Source organism: Falco rusticolus, chromosome 1 (genome assembly GCF_015220075.1).
Source record: "Falco rusticolus isolate bFalRus1 chromosome 1, bFalRus1.pri, whole genome shotgun sequence".
Classification (NCBI taxonomy): Eukaryota; Metazoa; Chordata; class Aves; order Falconiformes; family Falconidae; genus Falco; species Falco rusticolus.
This window is the reverse complement of record NC_051187.1, coordinates 38080310-38099064: the sequence shown is the minus strand read 5'-3', so window position 1 is coordinate 38099064 and position 18755 is coordinate 38080310. Positions and strand designations below refer to the sequence as shown.

The following is an 18755-nucleotide window of genomic DNA, read 5'->3' as shown; positions in this document are numbered from 1 at the left end:
GCAGCTGCAGGGAAGTAGTTTTTAGTACACATCTGTATCCCTAAGAACATCTCATGGCTTTCTGTGTGCAACCATCTGTCTGCAGCACTACTTCTGTACCTCGAGGGAGGCCCATCAAAGATACTGGTCCAACTGTGGTTGTAATAGATAGTGTAAAGGGAAACAGACCCAAAGTGGTCTTGCTTTAAAGTACCCATAGATTTTCGGCTAGGACGTCTGGGACATTGCTTAGCTCTAATGGAACTGCATCAATAGTTCATGATTTAAAAAACAGATGAAAACAATTTATGCCTCCTTTCTCACTGAATTCTGCATTTGAGTAGAGGATGAAAAATGGAAACCAGAGGTAAATAGACACACAATGCAAAGCTTATGTAAAATTTTTTATGTCCTCTGAACTCATTATCTCCATCAAAGTATATCATGGTACTGAATAAATTTCATCAACATTTTATATCAGTGCATTCCTACTGGGTACATTCCTAGTAAGGGACAAAAGTTTGGACCCAGAGTAAATGACAAAAAGCCTTAACCCCAAGAAGCCATTTTTCAATTACTTAACGCTTTTTTGAATCCTATTATTGAAAAATTGATTACAGGAAATTAAATCAACAACAATAACTTGTGATCCACAGTAAAGCTATCATCCATCAGAACCTTTTAACTTGTTACATAACATCTGAATGTAATGAGATGCTCTCTCTTACTCTTTGATTATATTCGGTACAAAATAAGGCTGGACTGCTTCAGTGAGCTTCTCTGCATACATTTCATATCTACCAGTCATCTGGAAAAGAAAAATCAAAGCTTCAGTTCTTCTAGTGAGCTATGAAAGTACTTCAGTAGAAAATATTTATATATACTTGGGGTTTTTATGATGATATATTTAATTGCCCCAAACAGTAAAATCATAATTAACTCAAAATGCAAGACCTCCAGTGCCTTAGCACAAACTAATATACTTCTTTTATAAAAGAACTTGCATTGTGTTGCCTAAAGCTATACCTCTAAAAAAGAGTAGAAGTGCATTTCCACTCTAAAGAGTAAAACTTTAAAATGAACACCTTCAGCGCTCCTTCATTTACAGTCATGTCCGCTGACTCATTACTTATGGCTGTTTTGGTTATCCTGAATAGCTGAAAGTTGAATGTGAAAGGTGGACTTACCTCTCTTATGCATCAACAATATTCTCTTTAAGTTATGTCAATGAAGGCAAAGGAGTGTATTTGTAATTATGTTTTCATATTATGCCCTTGACAACCGATGAACCCTGCTGCCAGCAGGAATTTTGCTTATGTGCCACTGATGTTATTTGGGCTGCTCTTACTTTATCCAATAATAATACAAAACACTGTCACTGCTTTGGGTGATACAGTAAGCTAGGAGGCTGAAATATAGCATTTTACATAGTGCTATCATCCTCTTCTGAAACGCAGAGTCTACAACGTTGGCCCTGAGAGGAACGAATTACTTCTTTTGTGCCAGAGTGTAATGAGGCCAATTCATTTAACTATTTTGCTGCTCTGAGTTTAGCAAAGACATTTTACTTCATGTCCCTTTCAGGCATCATTGAATACAAACTGCAGATACCAGAGCAGGTTAAATAGTTCCTACTTGCTGTCAAGGGTTTTTCTGCAGATAACTGATGACTTCATACTTCCTCCTTCCCCTCATAGCAAGAATTACTTCTGTCTTGGCCACAAATGAGGGGAAAATAGATATGCCCTGTCACATAAACAAAAGCCACAGCTGTGCCTTATGTGCCAAAAGACCAACAATATCAATCCACACCACCGACATAAAACTAAGGTGCTGAAAGCACAAGAGTTGAATACAACAGAAAGTAAGCAATTTATACAAAACAGCTAAAGGTCAGTGTTTTGCCTTTACTGTTTGTTTTTCATAATCAATACAATTGCTTGTGTTCAGATACCCCTACTAAGGTGTTAGAAGCAACACTCCATGTGCTTCCTGACACACTAAACCTCTACCCTGCAATAAGGGCCTCAGACTTCAGTGGCAAAGCAAAACTAAATGCCTGCCTGACTTGAAAAAAACCTGGGAAGCTCTCAGCAATTTCATTCCACTATGTCAACAACCATATACCTACCACATGTATCTGTAAAATAACAAATACAATTCTGTCCAGAAGATGACCTGAAATTACTTCTTGTCTTTAGTCTCTATATGGATTGGCAGCATTAGCAAAGAAATAAAACTCTAGCTAAGAAATTACTATGTTTCAATTAGAAAGTTTTCAGCATTTCAAATCCACAAAAAAAGTATTTTTGCATCAAATTGAAATCAAAACACATTATATACTACACTATATTGTAATGCATAAGGTGGTTCCAAATAAGCTAGCTCTATAAAACGAACGTATGCTTGCAGTAACATTATGTACAAGAATTGACACTCCTTGCAAATGATTACTTATTTTAAATACTAGATTATCACTGAAGAACCTGCATTGTGATGGTTGCTAGCCAGGAGTTAGGACTATTAGCCTACTTACTTAGGATTCAAATCATGCTGATCTTAAGAGAGGACAGGAAATATTCTAGTCTCTAGCAGTACTGAGGACTAGAACAAAAAAACCTGCATCCACAGAAGTAAGCAAAATGTTTTGTTCATCACAAAAGCCTATGTAAGAAGTTGCCACCTCTTTTCTCCTTTTGCTTGCCTCATTTGTTGTTCCAACAGAGTATTTGTGGGGCCTGCCATAAACTTGATCAGACTAAAAGAAGAAACTAGTGCCATTTGTTTGTTTGAAAATAAAAATAAAAATCTGGTCACCTCGCTAAACCAATATACAACATAGCACCCCACACAGCTTGTACTTGCACAACTGAAGGGTTTGCAGCTGCAGTGCTGAGGTGGCAATTTCTTAAACCAGCACTGCTGCTGGGCAAATTAAATTAAATTACACCCTCAGGAAAGATGTTCCAAATTAGCTCCATCTCAGAATACAAAAAAAATAAGTAATAAATAAGTTTGTTAAAGTCACGTGGAGAGGCTTGCAGCCATCTTAATCTGATACAGATAAATTCAAAGGTGTGTTAGGATGCTTCAGAGATTAATGTACACAATTCTTTCTTTGTGGCTATCCAGAAATTCAGGGAGTTAACACTGCAATAAGTTTGCATTCAGAAAGTTCTCAGAAGCTTAAAGATTCTTTTGATTTTGGGTTTTCAGTGAATTTCACCAAAACTGACCAGTAAGGCCTATAAGAATATAAAGAACTACCATATTAGGCCTGATCAAAGGCCCATCTCAGCAACAAATGCCTACGTTTCTTGCATAAGGAAACCGCACACATTTCCCCTAGCAGTCTTCAGAGCTCAGGCAATCCACACTTAAGGACCAAAGGTTAAGTCTTTCATTTAAAGCTATTAGCCTAGTTTCCCTGAATTTGGCTGCTCCTTTTCAGAATCCATTTATGCCTTTAGCCTCCAGAACATCCTGTCAAATTAGTTCAATTTAAGCTTCAGACTATTAAAAAAAAAAAAAAAGTCTGCCTTGTAACTATTGTAAGATCATTATGAAATCTTGTTTGTTCTAATACCATATGTAAGTCTACTTCTTTATATGCAGGCTTACCTTAAAATTCCATTTGTCACTGACTTGCCTGCAAAGATTTAGATCCATCTCTACCACCAGAAGTCCATCCTGAACGCGAGAGAGACCTGGGGTCCTGCTGCCATCTGGTGCAGCTACGTAACTTGAGCCATAAAAATAGCCCAACTCATGGTGTGCTTAAAGAAATTTTTAAAAAAGAATGTTAATGCGATATGCAAATAAGTATACAACTTCACACGCAGTGTCCCATAAAACCTGGCTCAATTTCTTGTGGTTGCTTGCCTCCTGTGCTTTAAGCAAGGTATCATCCTGAAGAGTCACAGCACAATCCTAAGATAACTGCAGCTTTGACCAGTAGCTATTTTCACACACAGTACAGCTTTGACATATATCAAATTAACAGGAAAAAACTCACTGCATTGCCTTTTAAACAATGCATGATTATGCTTTCCCATTATTAAGTCTCTGAACGCAAAGGCTTTGCTTTCATTGTTTTTTATCTGGAATTTAAATGAGTTCAAATTGTCAAATCATACATTTTCAAAACAGATGACAGAGATGAACCCATTCATTTTTGAGCACAAGGTCAGAGGTGAAAACACGGGGATTTGAGGCACTGAAAAAACATCTTACTTTATGTTGCACAACTCTGAGTTGTGCCAAAAATCAGCCACATCTGTTGTACTAAGCAATGCATGCCACTGACCTTTTCCATGCAACTGCTACAAACACTTAGCTCCCAAACTAGCTAGAAAAGTCTCAGACCCACTCCAGATGAAACCAGGCGGCTTATAATTTGTCACAGGACAAATTACAGTATTTCAACATATAAGTGAAATACACACAAGCAAATCTCATGCTTTTCTTTGAGCAGTCTCTTCTTTAACTTGCAGCAAATCTCTGAAAAAGGGCAAAATGGCTTGGCTGGTGATTTAGGCTAGGGCTATTACTGTTAATCATCTTAAAACTACAAATAAAAAAGCATGCATGTACTGGCAACACAGGCTAATTTGTAGGATTTTTGTCTTCCAGTCCTACAATACTGCATTGACTCCAAAACTTAGTCCTTTGAAAGTATACAGAAGCCTTATGCATCAACTTCTGGTAACCACATACCACGGTACCACCACCTTCAATAGGAAGTGCTGTTTTCCTCCAGTTTACAAAACAGCAGTCTTATGTAAGGCAGTCGCTACCTACCGCAGCTGTCGTGGGAGAGACACTTGCAGGAGAGCTATCATTTCTTTAGACTTTCTAGCTAACAATTATTAGCAAGCACTGAACGTGATTTCTGCACATACCTTCTCTACCATCTCCAGAAGTAAAGGCATTTTTGTAGTATTCCTGTGAAATAAGAAGAATCCGTAGGTGGCAGTGTAATTCCATTTCTTCAAGAAATCCTTGCTAGTCTATCTTATTCAGTACGGAAATTTATATAAATCCAATAAGATTTTTTCTGGCATACTATCAGAACTGTCTAAAGGGAATCACCAGAGGGGCCTAGTTTCTACAATGTATAGGCTGGAAAGCAGTATCTCTCTGTATCACAGCCTATTCACACACTTTGGGGAACATGCCTCGTATCAGTTTCACAAGTCTAGAGAAGCAGCAAAAGAGGAGATATTTAACCAAACACATCTTTGTGTATTACAAAAGGCAGCAAATGTATTCACATAACAGCAAGAACAAGTCTAGGTTTTTGCAGGGAACCTAGTAAAAGAACACACATGTAAGAATGTCCTATTGTTGGCGATAATAATTCTCATTATAGAATTTCAGTGTCCAGAAAAAGGCAGTACCTGCACAACAGCAGCCGGTTGTGTACCACTAACTTGAGGATACATTTCATTTTCAGTCACATTGGCTAAAAGAATACTGATTTCACCATAGAAACTAGGAGAATTAGCAAATGGGCGGGTGCCTATTACAAAGAGAGTGATTCAAGAACAGGAAGCAGCTGCAACCAAAAAGTAGGCTGCCAGCACAAGGCAGCTCTCAATTTCTTTTATCGCTGTCCATCTTCATATTATAAACACTAATAGAGTAGTTACACAGTAATCTATGCAATCTAGTGCTATTCAGTTCATTACCTTGAATTAACTAATGCTACAGTACCTAAATTTGGAAATGAAATAATAAAGTGAAGATACGTACCGTTCCTACCCTGTTGATGGCACAAGTAAAACAGTGATTAGCTATGGCAGCATTTCTTGCTTCAATTGGCCACAGTGACTCGCTGCAATACACAGAAGAGGAGGCAGGTATTCACTGCTTGTCTACTTCAGAGCTAAATTTAGATTATGACTGTTTCACACTGTATATATTCTGTCAAAGAAGCCAAAGTTAGCTTCTAAGATTGATCGTGCTCTTACAATCAAAACCTCCCCAGATACAGCCAAGCACTGTAATTATTTTCTGCTAAAATATAGGTATAAACAATTCTATCTGATAACTTGGTAAATATGGCTTTGTCATGGCCAAAAAAAAAATAATTAAAAAAATTAACACATCTCAAGATTTTCAAAGCAATTAAAGAGTAAAATGTTTTACTCTTCAAATTATGTAAAGGGTTTACACATGTGCTTTCACATTCCATTAACTTTCCAATACCAAATACCAATATACCAAACATAATTCTGCAGCAAAGCTAGAAGAGATTCATGCAAGTTGCCTCCTTTTTTTCCCCAAATGGTCCAAGAGAGGCTTCTGCGGCAGTGAGTGAAAAAAGAAAATTAATTATAGGAATAATAAAAAAAAATTGAAGGAGAATAAAAATCCATTTCCACCAAAATTTCCTACTTCTGTTATTTCAACCACAGTTTTCATAGCACTTTTGAGTAAGTTACCTTTCTGTGGTGGGCTGATGAAACAGAAAGCATGTTTAGCAAAAGCATCCTGGTAACTTCCCAGTAATTATCTACTAAATCTAAATTATCTCACTAAATTTACAAAAAACCAAGAACTGAGAAATGAGAAATAGAACATTCCTTCTCCTTTAAAAGCCTCTACCTCTTTTCTAAAGGAGATTTCAATTCTGACTGATGTTTAAAACTGAAATAGTCTTCTTATGAAATAGCTTGATACACAGGGATCAGACTGGTTAATAGAAGGTCTGGTAGTCCTCAGAGCTCCAAAACAAAGGTGATACAATTTGTACACTCCTGTGATAGCATGTACCTGCCACATTCTGAATATCAAGACAAGGTTGCAAGCATCTGACTCATTAATCTCCCAGTCAGGCTCAAGAATCTTAAGAGATGGTCATTGGACTGATTGAAAGGACTTGGTTTATTGCCTCTTTTCTCAATTGCTTTGAGTCTGGCAGCCACCTCTTCTAAGAAAAAGGGATTTTATTGAAAAGCTCCAGCAAATTACAATTTCACAGAAGAGAGACAGGAAAAAAGGCTAACGCCAAGAAGCGACCCCAGAGACAATTTTTACATGGGCCTCAAGAGTCCTCTTCCTGCAATAAAAATTCTATGCTTAAAAACAACCAAGTGAAAGCTAATAATTAGGAGAGTCTGAAGCACACAGAGTACCAATGAAGTGCTGTATGACTACAGGGTAATTTCTGTTTGCTCTTCTGTTAATGTAATGGGCTATAAGTAGACAAACATCACAAATACTCCAATAGTGACATAAATGCCCCAAAAGCATTGTGTATTAATTCATCTCTTTTCAAAAGACATTTCCCAACACTAAAATTATCTTTTTTTTTTTCCCCAACCTAAAATTTTTTCCCAACCTAAAATTATCCTTTACATCAAAAAATATTAAAGGCAGTTTGAATGACAGAATACTGCATCTAATCCACAGTTCTACTCTCCAGGTTTGTAAATACAGAGTTCTCTGCTTCAGAACTAGCTGTGTGTAAATTTTATGCCTTTAATCTGTATTTAACCATTTGTACCCTATTATGAATGCTTATCATCCTCAGAATTTTCTAGCAAAAAAAATTGTACTCATATTCTTGGACCTTGTTACAGAGACAGAAAACCTCCAAATTTACATTAAACAGGTAAAGTGAGAGGATTAGAGGAATCTTGAAGAACTGGAAAATGCTGGGGGAAAAAAAAAATCCCTCTTACATTTCTAACTCTTCCATTGTCTTGCATATCCAGTTAGCAAGTCTATACTGCCTGAACATTGCATACATTAAGGTTTATAAACTTACACTGGAAAAATCTGTTCCTCTAGATTTAAAGAAATAAAAATGGAAGTATTCTGCACTTAGTCCATGCATACAAGCCCAGCTGAAGAGAGAGAGAAGAGAAATGAGAAAGAATTTTTACTGTTATAAGAGATCAATATGTCTTCTTTGTTTGCTACAGGATTTATTTACTTGTATTACAATATCATCAGTAACAATAAAATACGCTTCTGTTAGCTTCCTAAAACTTTCCTTTGGAGCTGGAAACTCAAAGACACTTCAGCTACCCCAAAATATTTTTTTTTAACTCACAAAGGAAATGTCTTTGTTTCAAAGAACTCTGCAAAACCAGACTTCCCCCATTGACCTTGTAACAAAGCTAACCACTTATGCTGAAAAGGGTTAAAATATTAATACTTCTAATTAACCATAAACTACCATCACTTCCTCAGTCATGTATATGTAATCATCACACATTACTAAATTACTTTTCAGAGGCTACTGTTATCAGTGGGGAAAAAAGGAAACCACAAAGAAAAATCACAGTTGTTCTACTATGTGTTAAGCTGATGCATAGACACACTCTGGAATCCCATACCTCAATTTACAAATTGTCTAAGTTGGAACTTGAAAGTATCAAGTAGTACAGCAAAGGACAGAATACAATGAGAATGAAAGGAAGGCATGGTGATTTTGTCAAGAAGAGTGCTCAAGAGCCACTGAAACCATTTTTACAAGGTTTCCACCTAAAGAAAGCCCTCCCTGCCAGCACTGAAGAAATGCAGTTATTTTGCATCACATTATAGTACCCCACACAATACACAGCCTGTGTCAGACAATGCTTTGGAAGCATGGCACATTCAAAGGTTATTATATTGAAACGTGACTGATGATAATAATGTAGAGGCAAAGCATATTCAAGAGCTAATCCACAAATTAATCATTATGGGCTAGCTAAGAAGTATACTTTCTTAGCTCACTGAGCTGGTTTTCTTTTTTCTTTTAGGAAATCAAGTCAGTAGGGTGCAATTAATGTCAATCTGCAGAAGATTAATCTCAAGGGAAACAGTTTACACTGGTTCAGTCTGGTTCAAGAGGCCTGATAATCACAAAATTGCCAACAGTTTTAAAAAAAAGTTTCTGAGAAAAAGGTTTCTCAGCTTGGCTCTGAAAACTGGAATTTGATATCTACTTATTGACTCCTAGGTGGACAACGCAAGCTGGCAAGCTAAGTCTGAATGCAAATTACTACTGCCCATCATAAAACAAAAATACTACATAGATAATCTAAATAAACTCTTATTAGTTTTCAGGATGCTAGCTGGATGCTTGTTAACTCTGACTCAGAGGCAAAAGTCCTGCAGATGTACAACTGAAGTTCTGGAAGAGAATCAGTGGCTGTAAGCAGACTGGTAGCCCAAAACTCCAGGTGGAGAAGAATGCAGATTCCTTCATGAAGGCAAAACAAGGAGGCTATATCTCCAGTTCCAAGACCCTAGCAAGGTGTCCCAGAGAATGAGGGGCTCAGAGGTTCAGTTAACCAAGAAAGCATGCAACAGCCTAAATCAATTTGTATTTTACCTGAGAGATCCAATAGTGGCTGAAGGGTTAAAGATGATCTCTGCTCCATTCATACTAAACATGAGCCAGTTCAGAGGGTGATGGCGCCCATAGCAGATATTCACAGCAATTGTTCCAAACTGTGTCTGAAACACCGGGTGTCCTCTATTTCCTTCCATATAGTAAGTAGACTACAAGCAAACAAAACAAAACAAACAGAAAACCACAAAACCACTTCTTAAAAAAGTGAGAAGTACCACCTCCAACACTGCTTTGACACTTCCCATTTTCTGGTTACCAGCCTCAAGTCATTTTAGACCATGAGTAAGGACAACACCCTACATTTAGTACAGAGCTGCACTGCAATGGGTATAGAGCAAAAAGTGGCTCTCTTAGACTGCTGAGATCAAATTCAAGACACTTTCTGTTTCCTTTCACTTATACTACACCTAAGCACTGTCTGACTTTAACATAAATGCTTCTACTAATGCTAGAAACTCCTGCAGAAGCTTAAGAGAGATCCACAAGTCACCAGACTTAAGGTACCTCTCTTGGTACTTTCACCACATCAGAAGATTCTCTTGTCTCCAGGATCCTTTGATTCTGATTAAAGATCAAAAAGATTAACACTGTCTAAAGAACATGGAATTCCTTTAGAGTCAGCTTGTTACATAATGACATGCAGTAATTTTATGAATGCTATAAGGAAATAGCGTATAGCTAAGACTGGTTATTTAAATTTCCTATATGCCTGTTCCTCTGAACAAACAGAAGGCTTGAAATAACCACCAGGAAAATCACAGGATAAATCTAGAGAACACTCCTTAAAGAAACTGGAGCCAACTGTTGGCTAAAAAGATCCCGTTTACCGTATGCTGCAAAATTTTATCTTATCATATCAAACATTTCTAAACAGAAATGCACTGGTTCCTGTAAAAAGTACTGGTAAAAAGAAGGACAAGGCATTGTTAACAGCTATCAAGAGAGACAAACATTCACAGAGATATTTTAAATTAAATGTACAGAAATGGTTCTTCCCAGGTGCAAGAAAAGGGTATGTGTGGAGTCACTCACACTTGCTTGGCCAGTAGTAATCAAAACCCCAAGACATTAGCAGGAAGAGCACAAAAAACGTAACAGAAAACATCATTTTGCTGGTTTATAAGAATTCTGCGTGCCCACAGCTTGAGTACTCTGGGCAATTCTAGTGTCTGCATCTCAATAAGGATGGAATAAGCAAAGGCAACTGAAACTATGAAAGGGATGGGGCAGCTCCCTTGTGAGGAGCAACTACAAAGGCTCTTCAATCTGCAGGTGGAAGGCTGAGGGTAGTATGATGAGTAAGATCTGCAAAATCACAAAAGCGGTGGACAAGATAAAAACAGAAATCCCAAAGCAGCAGCAGTAGTGGGTATTGACTAAAATTACACTCTTACACCTGTTTTTAACCAAAGTAACTTTTTCTGTGCAAGCAGGCAGTACACTTCTGAAATGTGCTTCTTTGTTAAAGCAGGTTCAGAACAGATTAGACAAAGTCATTGATAACACATCCACAGATATGAAACGAATGAGACAGGAACATGCCACCCAACATTCCTAACACAATGACTGTGGATACCAAGGCAGTACAAAAGTTGCAGAGTGGCCAGACTTATTCCTAACAATACCTTTTTGTGATGATCTCAGAGACAGAAAAGCAAGGTACACAACCCACCAGCCTGACCCAGTGGGGCACGTCTCTTACCATATAAGAAAAGCATGTTGTAAAGCAACTCCCTTTTTACTGAAACTACCTGTCCATGGCAACAGCTGCTGCCATTGGTCTTGAAGGAAGCCGAACCACATCAGGCCCAAAGCAAGCACAGTTACAGTCGGGGAACAAACTAGGGCCTCAACAAAGTGTAGAACGGCATGCTAGACACAGGGGGATCATCTTCTGAAACCAAGGATTGGAGGTTCAGTATGCCCACTAAAAGTGACATCTCATGTTTCTTATTATCAGGTCTCATGAAATTGCACAGTCCTTGGGCACTGATTTTATCTCCTTTCATGTCTGTAGAGAACATGCCATGTGGCAGGCACTCACACAATCCTTTTTCAAAACAATTCCGCTGATTGAATATATTTCCATTTTTTCTCTATTCTCAGTTTTCTTTCATTACAATAGGAGAAGAAAACCAAGAATGCTATTGCTTCAGGGAATTCATCAGTTCTTATTTCTTTATTCCTCACCAGAGGTCATAATCATCTCCACAGCAACAAACTGTGATGTTTCAAGACGGATTGATTTTTGTTTATTTATATGCCCTCCCACACATGGCTGAAGAGGTTACAGACCAATCTCTTTCCCCTTTCCATTTAGTTCTCACCGATTCAACAAGGCTGATTTTAACAAGGCTCCCTTCCCTATCTGCTCCACAGAGACAATCCACAAAAAATAATTTCAAATTCAGGGCTTCCTTGGGGGTTAACTTTGTTGATAAAGAAAACAACATTAAAGTAACAGAGATGAGCATAAACCTTCCCTGTAGTCTTGGTGGTTTCTAAAGTTCCTCTATTAGAATTGCTCAGCTTAAAAGAATGGACTTAATGCTTTGCTAACAAAACTAGTTAAAAAGACAGTACTGTTTTGGGTAAATACCACTTGCACCTATAATGAGGTAGCCACAACAAGAAATGTCAAATCATTATAGTATACCTGCAAGATATAGACGGTTTTGTGCTAATTCTGGCGTTATAAGAACTAAGTCATTTTTGGAATTATGCAAAACTCTTAATGAAACCCTATTTATACTTCACATGGAAAAGTAAAAAGTTGCCTTTCATTACACTCTTCTTGTGCCTTTCATTACAGTTTCATAGCTGGAAACAAAAGTTTCTTGGAATCTGTTGATGCTTCACAAACCACTGTCTGGAAAACTGAAAGACATCATATTTAGCACAAGCAACAGGAATATTTTTTTGTTGTTGTTTGATTACAGAAGGAACAAATAAAGGATGTGAAAGTAACCAAAATTCATTTTTATTAGTGCTTGTATTTTATACGGGTTTGCTAGTTACTGTTTTGCTAGCTAGAAGATAGATCCGATAAAATAATATTTAATATCAAAAGAATTGTTAAACACAGAAGTCAACACTGGTGACTGACAGGCCTGTGCCAAAAATCCATTGTGTAGAAACCTATTAACAGCCGCCTCTGAAGAAACACAAACCAGTCTGATCAGGTCTGGAAGCCCAGGTCGAAACTTCCAGAAATCTTTGAACACAAAGTTCCAACACTCAAAAACCCCTTTTAAAATTAATAAAAAAGCAGTTTAGATTCTGAAGCCTCAGTTTAGTCACTGGAGCATTTGGACAGGGAACAAAAGCAACTGCAGGTATACAGCAGCCCCCAGTGCTTAGAAGAAAGGCTCTGTTAATTACTCACCTTAGCTGTCAAGGAGAGATTTAGTTAGGTAAGACAATGTATTTTTAGACTTCGGTTAATTTTTAATCTTGATCTTTCTGTTTGTGATAATTCTATGGATGGATAAACACATTTCAGATCTACCAGTTTTCTTCTGATGCTGCCTTCACTACCAGTTCACTTTCTAAAGCTGATTCTGCAGGACAGCCTAAAAACTGCTGGGGGCTTCAGTGGAAGTAATGTGATTAGTAAACAGAAGATGCCATAAACCAGCTATTCAGTTAGAAGCATAATGAATTAAGGGATTCTTTTCAAAGAAATAGAAGAAAAAGAATGTCATTTCCACCAAGACAACCTCACAGAGAAACAGAGATCAAGACCATAAATAATGCTTACACATGAACCATGAAACAGTTGCCCTCCAATTTAAAGTAAGTTCAACATGCACAAATGCAAAAACTAAGTCAATCATTCACAACTAACATAAAGCGATGACTTACAGAATTTTGTTTTAAAGATCCTCTATACTTCTCTAGTTTCCATCAGGCCAAGGAAGAGTACATGACAAAGATTCAATGTTATTTGTCCTTTAAGAGTCACCACTCTCTATTCTTGATAAATTAACTTACTATAATGTCACCTGAGGAAAACTGATTTGAACTTTGTGAACTACGTTTTCTAGAAATACATTATGTTTCCTGCCAATGACTCTGCTACAACACATGCTGACATGAACAAGAGCTGCAAGGTAAGATTAGCCTGATAATCACAATACTGTGTCTTACCTCATTGAAATCTCCAATCCTTGGAATATGATTTTTCCTACTTTTGCCAAGGACAGCTCCAGAATTAGAAATGACCACTGCAGCATTCCACAAAGTTCCCCCGTGTATTTCATCTCGCTCCAGGATTGGAGATACCACAACCATGTTGTATTTCTTTGCCAGCTATACAAATGAACACAATTCTTCTATTAAACATAAGCCTTCAGGATTTTCACTTTTTGTTCATAAAGAGGGATTAAAAAAAGTTTTAGTCTGGTACATTACTCTGACTTATCAAGCAATAACGCTTACACCCACACTGGCATGCCCACATCACCACAGTTTCTTCATCAAAGATAATTACATTACAGAGAGCTTTCCACTTAAATCCTCAACTAGAAATGCAAGGTACCAACAGGAAAAAGCATCCTAACAGCAAGGGTCAAACTACAAAGCTGACCTCTGTCTATCCACAGATATAGAAATATACCATGATCCCATCCCATTCTGGTATACCACTTAAGTGGCATACCAGATTGAAAGACAAAGACACCACAGCTGAAAACACTTATTAAAAAAAATAATATATATATATATAAAAGGGAGAATGTAAACTAGCATTGCATGTTAACTATGAATGTTAAAAAACATAGGTGTGAGTGAGAAATATAGCAACTTCTGACTGCAAGTTTACTAGCACAGTCTTTTCCTTCAAATCACTTTTCTTTCTCCAAAGATCCATAGTGTCATTAATTCCATAGTGAGAAGCAACATGTACTTGCCCTAGATCAGACTAAAGATATGCTGTCTACAAAAGCTTAATAGGTCAGTGCATATCTGGGAAAATTTGACATTAAAACAGTCTGCTGTTTCAATTAGCTGTAAAAGAAAATAATTTAAATTCCTTATTAGAAAAAAAAAGTTGTCAGAAAACAAAAATAAACTCTGCCACCCTTGCAATCAACACTCTAGAAAAACAAGGCAGTAACAAATCTCCTTGGTTGCATAAAAATCCCTCTACATTTTGTGTCATTTCACAGGGAGTAGCAAAAGATTTGTGTGAAAGTGTTCTTTGTTCAGAAACGGCTAGCTATTCTTCTCCTCACACCTTCATACAAGCATTGTTTAATGCTCAACTTTTCTATGCAAGAAACATCTTTTAAATGGAAATTTAAAATACTTGTGTGAAGAATCATTCTTTCCTTGTAAAATTCAGGAATAGTTAAATGGGCAGTTTCCTATGCCTTCTATGGTAAAAGGTAGTCTATAAATGCAAAGTAGTTTAAAAAAATAAATATAGAGCACAGTTGTTGTTGCCCATTTCTACTTCGCTCACTATCATATTTGTCAAGCAAGCTGAAAATTTATTTTTTATTATTTCAGTTTTCTCAGTGGTACAAGACCAGTACATAAAGAAGAAATCCATGCTAATCAGTATCAGTTATGGGCTGCGGTTGGAGGCTAGATGTAGGGGTTTTTTGCTTGGTTGTTTTTTTACCTCTTGACAGAATTTTGTTGTTGGCCCATCCTCTGCTGACTCAGCAAATTCAGTCCAAGGAAGCTTCTCTCTTGTACAAAAAGCAAAGGGCATGGCTGAAAAACACCAATGCAAGACAAAATTCACAAGAATATTCAAGTCGCTCAAGAAATACACACCATTTACATGAATACAAATTACAAAATTAAACAGTTAAGAATGATTCAACTGCTTTCCTTGTTTAAAGGCAAAAGCCATTTAAAAATACTTTCAGCAAGGGCAAAAAGTTTTGGCCCTATACAGAGCAAAGCAGAAGAGAAAGAATGTAACTTAGTAAAGTCTTACCAGAGATAAAAATACGAAGTACACCCCAGTCACTAGTGTACACTTTCTTCGAATAACCTGTTTTCACAAACATTTCACGAGCCTTCATTTTGGTTTTTGTCTCTTATTACACCTCAAAACACCATTTTAAGTGAAATTCTATCTTTTAATTTTAGTATCTGTCTAGAAAAAACCCAGAGTTTTAGGAGGAAAAAAAATAATGAGGAAAAGATCACAAAGGATGACACAAAGAAGCAGCACCCATACAAGTATCACTATTGCAGCATACACTAGTCTTCAATACAACAGACTTCATGTACATCTTCCATACAGTTCTGCTAACTGAGACTTTTTGTTTTTTCCTTTAGAAAGCAAATCAGTAAAGTTAACTGTTTAACTCAGATGACCTCTGCTATTCACTTACAAGACATACCTCCAGTACAGGATACCTGTTAGAATAGAAGGAACTTGACCTTGGACAATCTAGAAGGAATCACAGAAAATACTTACTCCAAGCCTCCTGGAAACAAATTATGTTGACCCCACATAATGCAGCTACTTCCACAATCTCCTCAATTCGTCTGTGCAGTGCAGCCACCTGATAGCAAGAAGTGTCACACTGAAAAAAAAGCTATATGTTCTAACTCATTTGCACATTAACAGCCTGGATTTACAAGCTTTGTTACCGTTTAATTTATCTTGTTCTGTACTTAGTCCCATTGCTTTCAGGGAGGGTAATTCAACAAGTTATCATTCCTGAACACTGATAATAGAAAGAATTAGATACAGAATTTTAAAAGCGTTTCGGTGCTGAAAATAGAGAAAGCAATCCAACGGAATTCTAATTCCATGGTTACAACATTTAAATATATGGCAACTCATGGCTGACTGACTTGCAGATAGAATCTAAATCAGCAAAAATTATAATTCTGCTGCTCATTGTAGACAACCTACAGAAGGATGTTAAGTAAACGCGAATTCAAAGGCAAGTACTCGGAATCTTAAAACATGTGGTAAGGACAGCCTGTTTCCTTGGTTATGTGCAAATCCTGCTCACACAGGTGGATCTTGGACACTCTTTAGAAGTTAACAACTCCAAATGGTTTTCTAAACCCCTCTGTCCTAAAAGGCAAGTAGATTTTCAAGAAAAAAACATGAAAACATTTTTTAATTAGCCAAAAAACATTGTTTCAAAGTACTTTTTTCTTGACTATTCTACTTAAAAGATAATAGGTGTAGCACTTTGCATTGATATTTTCAGGTGTCAATAAAAAAAAAGGACACAAGATTAGTCAACAGTGACCTACAAACTCAACAACTGTATACTGATTTACAGCAGTAGTTAACTAGTTATTTATAAGGTAAAATCATTAATATAACTGGTAGTCTTTTCAACAGATGCTACAAAGAATACACAAACTTGATCCATTTACTGAATTGCTTCCATCTGTGACAGGTAATCTTTCCAAAACAAATTTATTCAGAAATGTTCTGTCCTGTCACTGTACAAAACTACTACTCCAGGAGATTTTATAAATGTGGTATTTTCTTTCACTTTTTTAAAGCTACTTTTAGGAGGGTGTTTCTATGCGTATGTGTCACTTCAATGCTTTTGTGTCCAAGATGTTAAGAAATGATGGTCACCTTGTAATAAGATCTAATTTACTACTGCACAAAGAATAATGAACACAGCTTTATTAATCTGTGTTTACTCTAATGGATTTTCCTATAATGGAACATTTCTCAATTAAAACAAGAACTGCACCTGTGGTTTCTATGGGTTGCCATCTCTTGATTTTGGGTAAATCATTTTTTGTTTCATTTCAGAGACAAAGGATTTTAATTTACAAAATTGGTACTAAATAAATAGCTTTAGAACTGCAAACTGGTTGGTTCACTAGGTAAACACAAGAGGTGTTTCTGAGAAACAATAAACCAGAATGTGTCATTGTGATTTCTTACAGTATGCTGTGTTAAGATAGTGATGGATCCTATATTGCCAGAACATCAGCAGACATTTCACGATGGAGTTTCTAACATCAACAACTGAAAGGTGTTTTTTCTCAATCCAGCAGAAGAGGAGTTACACACAAACATCCCAGATCCCAGTTTGGGTACCTGGACTGCCACTGGTGTGTCTGTGGGAAGTGGAATTTTATTCTGTACCAGTCCCACTCGAACAATACGTGGCCTTCTCAGTTGCTCTGGGGCAGCTTCAAATCCATAGCCCTGTAGCTCAAAATCTCTTTCTTGAGCTGCTGATAGAGCAGCAGCTGGCAAATTAAGTTTTCTGGATTGAACAAGAAACAAAGACATTTCAGTGTGAGATGTTCTTCTTTCCTGCTGTGAATGCAATGGACCAAAAGGATCACAGATACTGTCTACCCCTGAAGAGACACCCAAGCTCCCATGCCCCAATTCAGAGCTATCAGACAAGGGAACAGTCAGGCAGTAGCCAGGCTGTGCAAATCTGATGGCTCTCCTCCATGGCAGCAAACTCCCAGTGTCCTCTTCTGTGACTGTGATTTCCAGATGTTAACACCTTGCTACAGAAATCAAGGAACACATACATATAAACGTTCACCTGCCAGCCTCAGATGATAAACACTGTCCCTCCAATGTATTTTTCCTCATGTTAGATCCCCACTTTTCCAACTCGCTCACCCCAAAGCCACGACCTCCCAATTGTCCCCTCAAAACTATTCCCCTTGGGCCTTTCATTCCTGTCAGCCACCCTCTCACACAACCTCTCCAGTGCCCCACTTCCCAAACCAGGATTTACCTCCAAACCACCCCAGTTACCTCACCACGGCCCAACCCCACCGCAGCACCACAAGTGCCATAGGCCCTACTGTTAGTTCGCCTTTCAGCCCCCAGCCCTGTGTCCTGCACACCCACCCTCGCACTGCCTCCTTCGCCTCGCCCCGAGCTGGGCACCCCACAGGGGAGGAAGGCGCCGGGGCAGGACAGGGCACCCCCCAAGGCACCAGGCGAGCCTACCCCACCAGCGCACCTCGCCTCGCCGCCATAGAGGATCCGCTTCACCTCAGCGAGGTCCTCGGGTGGGATGCACCGCTCCAAGCATGCCTCCAGCGACACCAGGCCTCCCGCCATGGCACGGCGCAGCGTGGGATGACGCACGCCAAGGGCTGCGCTGCTGCTGGCCGTCAGGTACGCGCTGGCCGTCAGGCAGGACTGCCCTCTCGGACTTTACCCCAGGGTGGCCCCTACCCTTTTCTCCTCGGGGCGTTTTGGCGGGAGCGGCTCAGCCCCAGGGGAAGGCGGCGCCACAAGGCCGGGCTCCCAGCGCTGTGGCCCTGGGCACTGGTGGCTGGCACAGCCCTGCGCCCTGGGCACTGGTGGCTGGCCCTGCACAGCCCCAAGTGGGCCGAGAGGCATGGACGTGGCCGTTCCCGGTGGCTGGCCACCTCGGCACCAGCTCCTCGGCCTCAGAAATAACTCGCGGAACGTCTTTAGGAGGTTTTAATGATACCG

At 38.5% G+C, this 18755-nt stretch overlaps 1 protein-coding gene across 2 annotated transcripts; it reads right to left on the bottom strand.

The window, feature by feature from the left end:
- Nucleotides 1-370: 370 nt before the first annotated feature.
- On the bottom strand, nt 371-18465 carry UPB1 (beta-ureidopropionase 1). 2 transcript variants are annotated; one of them, XM_037411106.1, is made up of 10 exons: nt 18274-18464; nt 17379-17550; nt 15771-15858; nt 14958-15052; nt 13481-13642; nt 9311-9480; nt 5734-5815; nt 4881-4923; nt 3601-3755; nt 371-787 (listed from the first exon to the last, which is right to left on the bottom strand). In XM_037411106.1, exons 1-10 carry the CDS (start codon nt 18372-18374, stop codon nt 704-706), a joined length of 1152 nt encoding a protein of 383 aa, XP_037267003.1. In that variant the 5' UTR covers nt 18375-18464; the 3' UTR covers nt 371-703. The 2 variants fall into 2 exon arrangements, with proteins under 2 accessions (XP_037267003.1, XP_037267086.1); XM_037411189.1 differs by lacking the exon at nt 17379-17550 and having other exon boundaries at nt 18306-18465.
- Between the last annotated feature and the right edge of the window lie 290 nt (nt 18466-18755).

Coding starts and splice junctions, on each gene's coding strand:
- UPB1 (XM_037411106.1), bottom strand. CDS start 18,374: ATGGCGGGAGGCCTGGTGTCGCTGGAGGCATGCTTGGAGCGGTGCATC. Junction 17,551..18,273: donor CTCTATGGCGGCGAGGCGAG/GTGCGCTGGTGG, acceptor TGTTCAATCCAG/AAAACTTAATTTGCCAGCTG. Junction 5,816..9,310: donor GCCACTATTGGATCTCTCAG/GTAAAATACAAA, acceptor TGTGTATTGCAG/CGAGTCACTGTGGCCAATTG.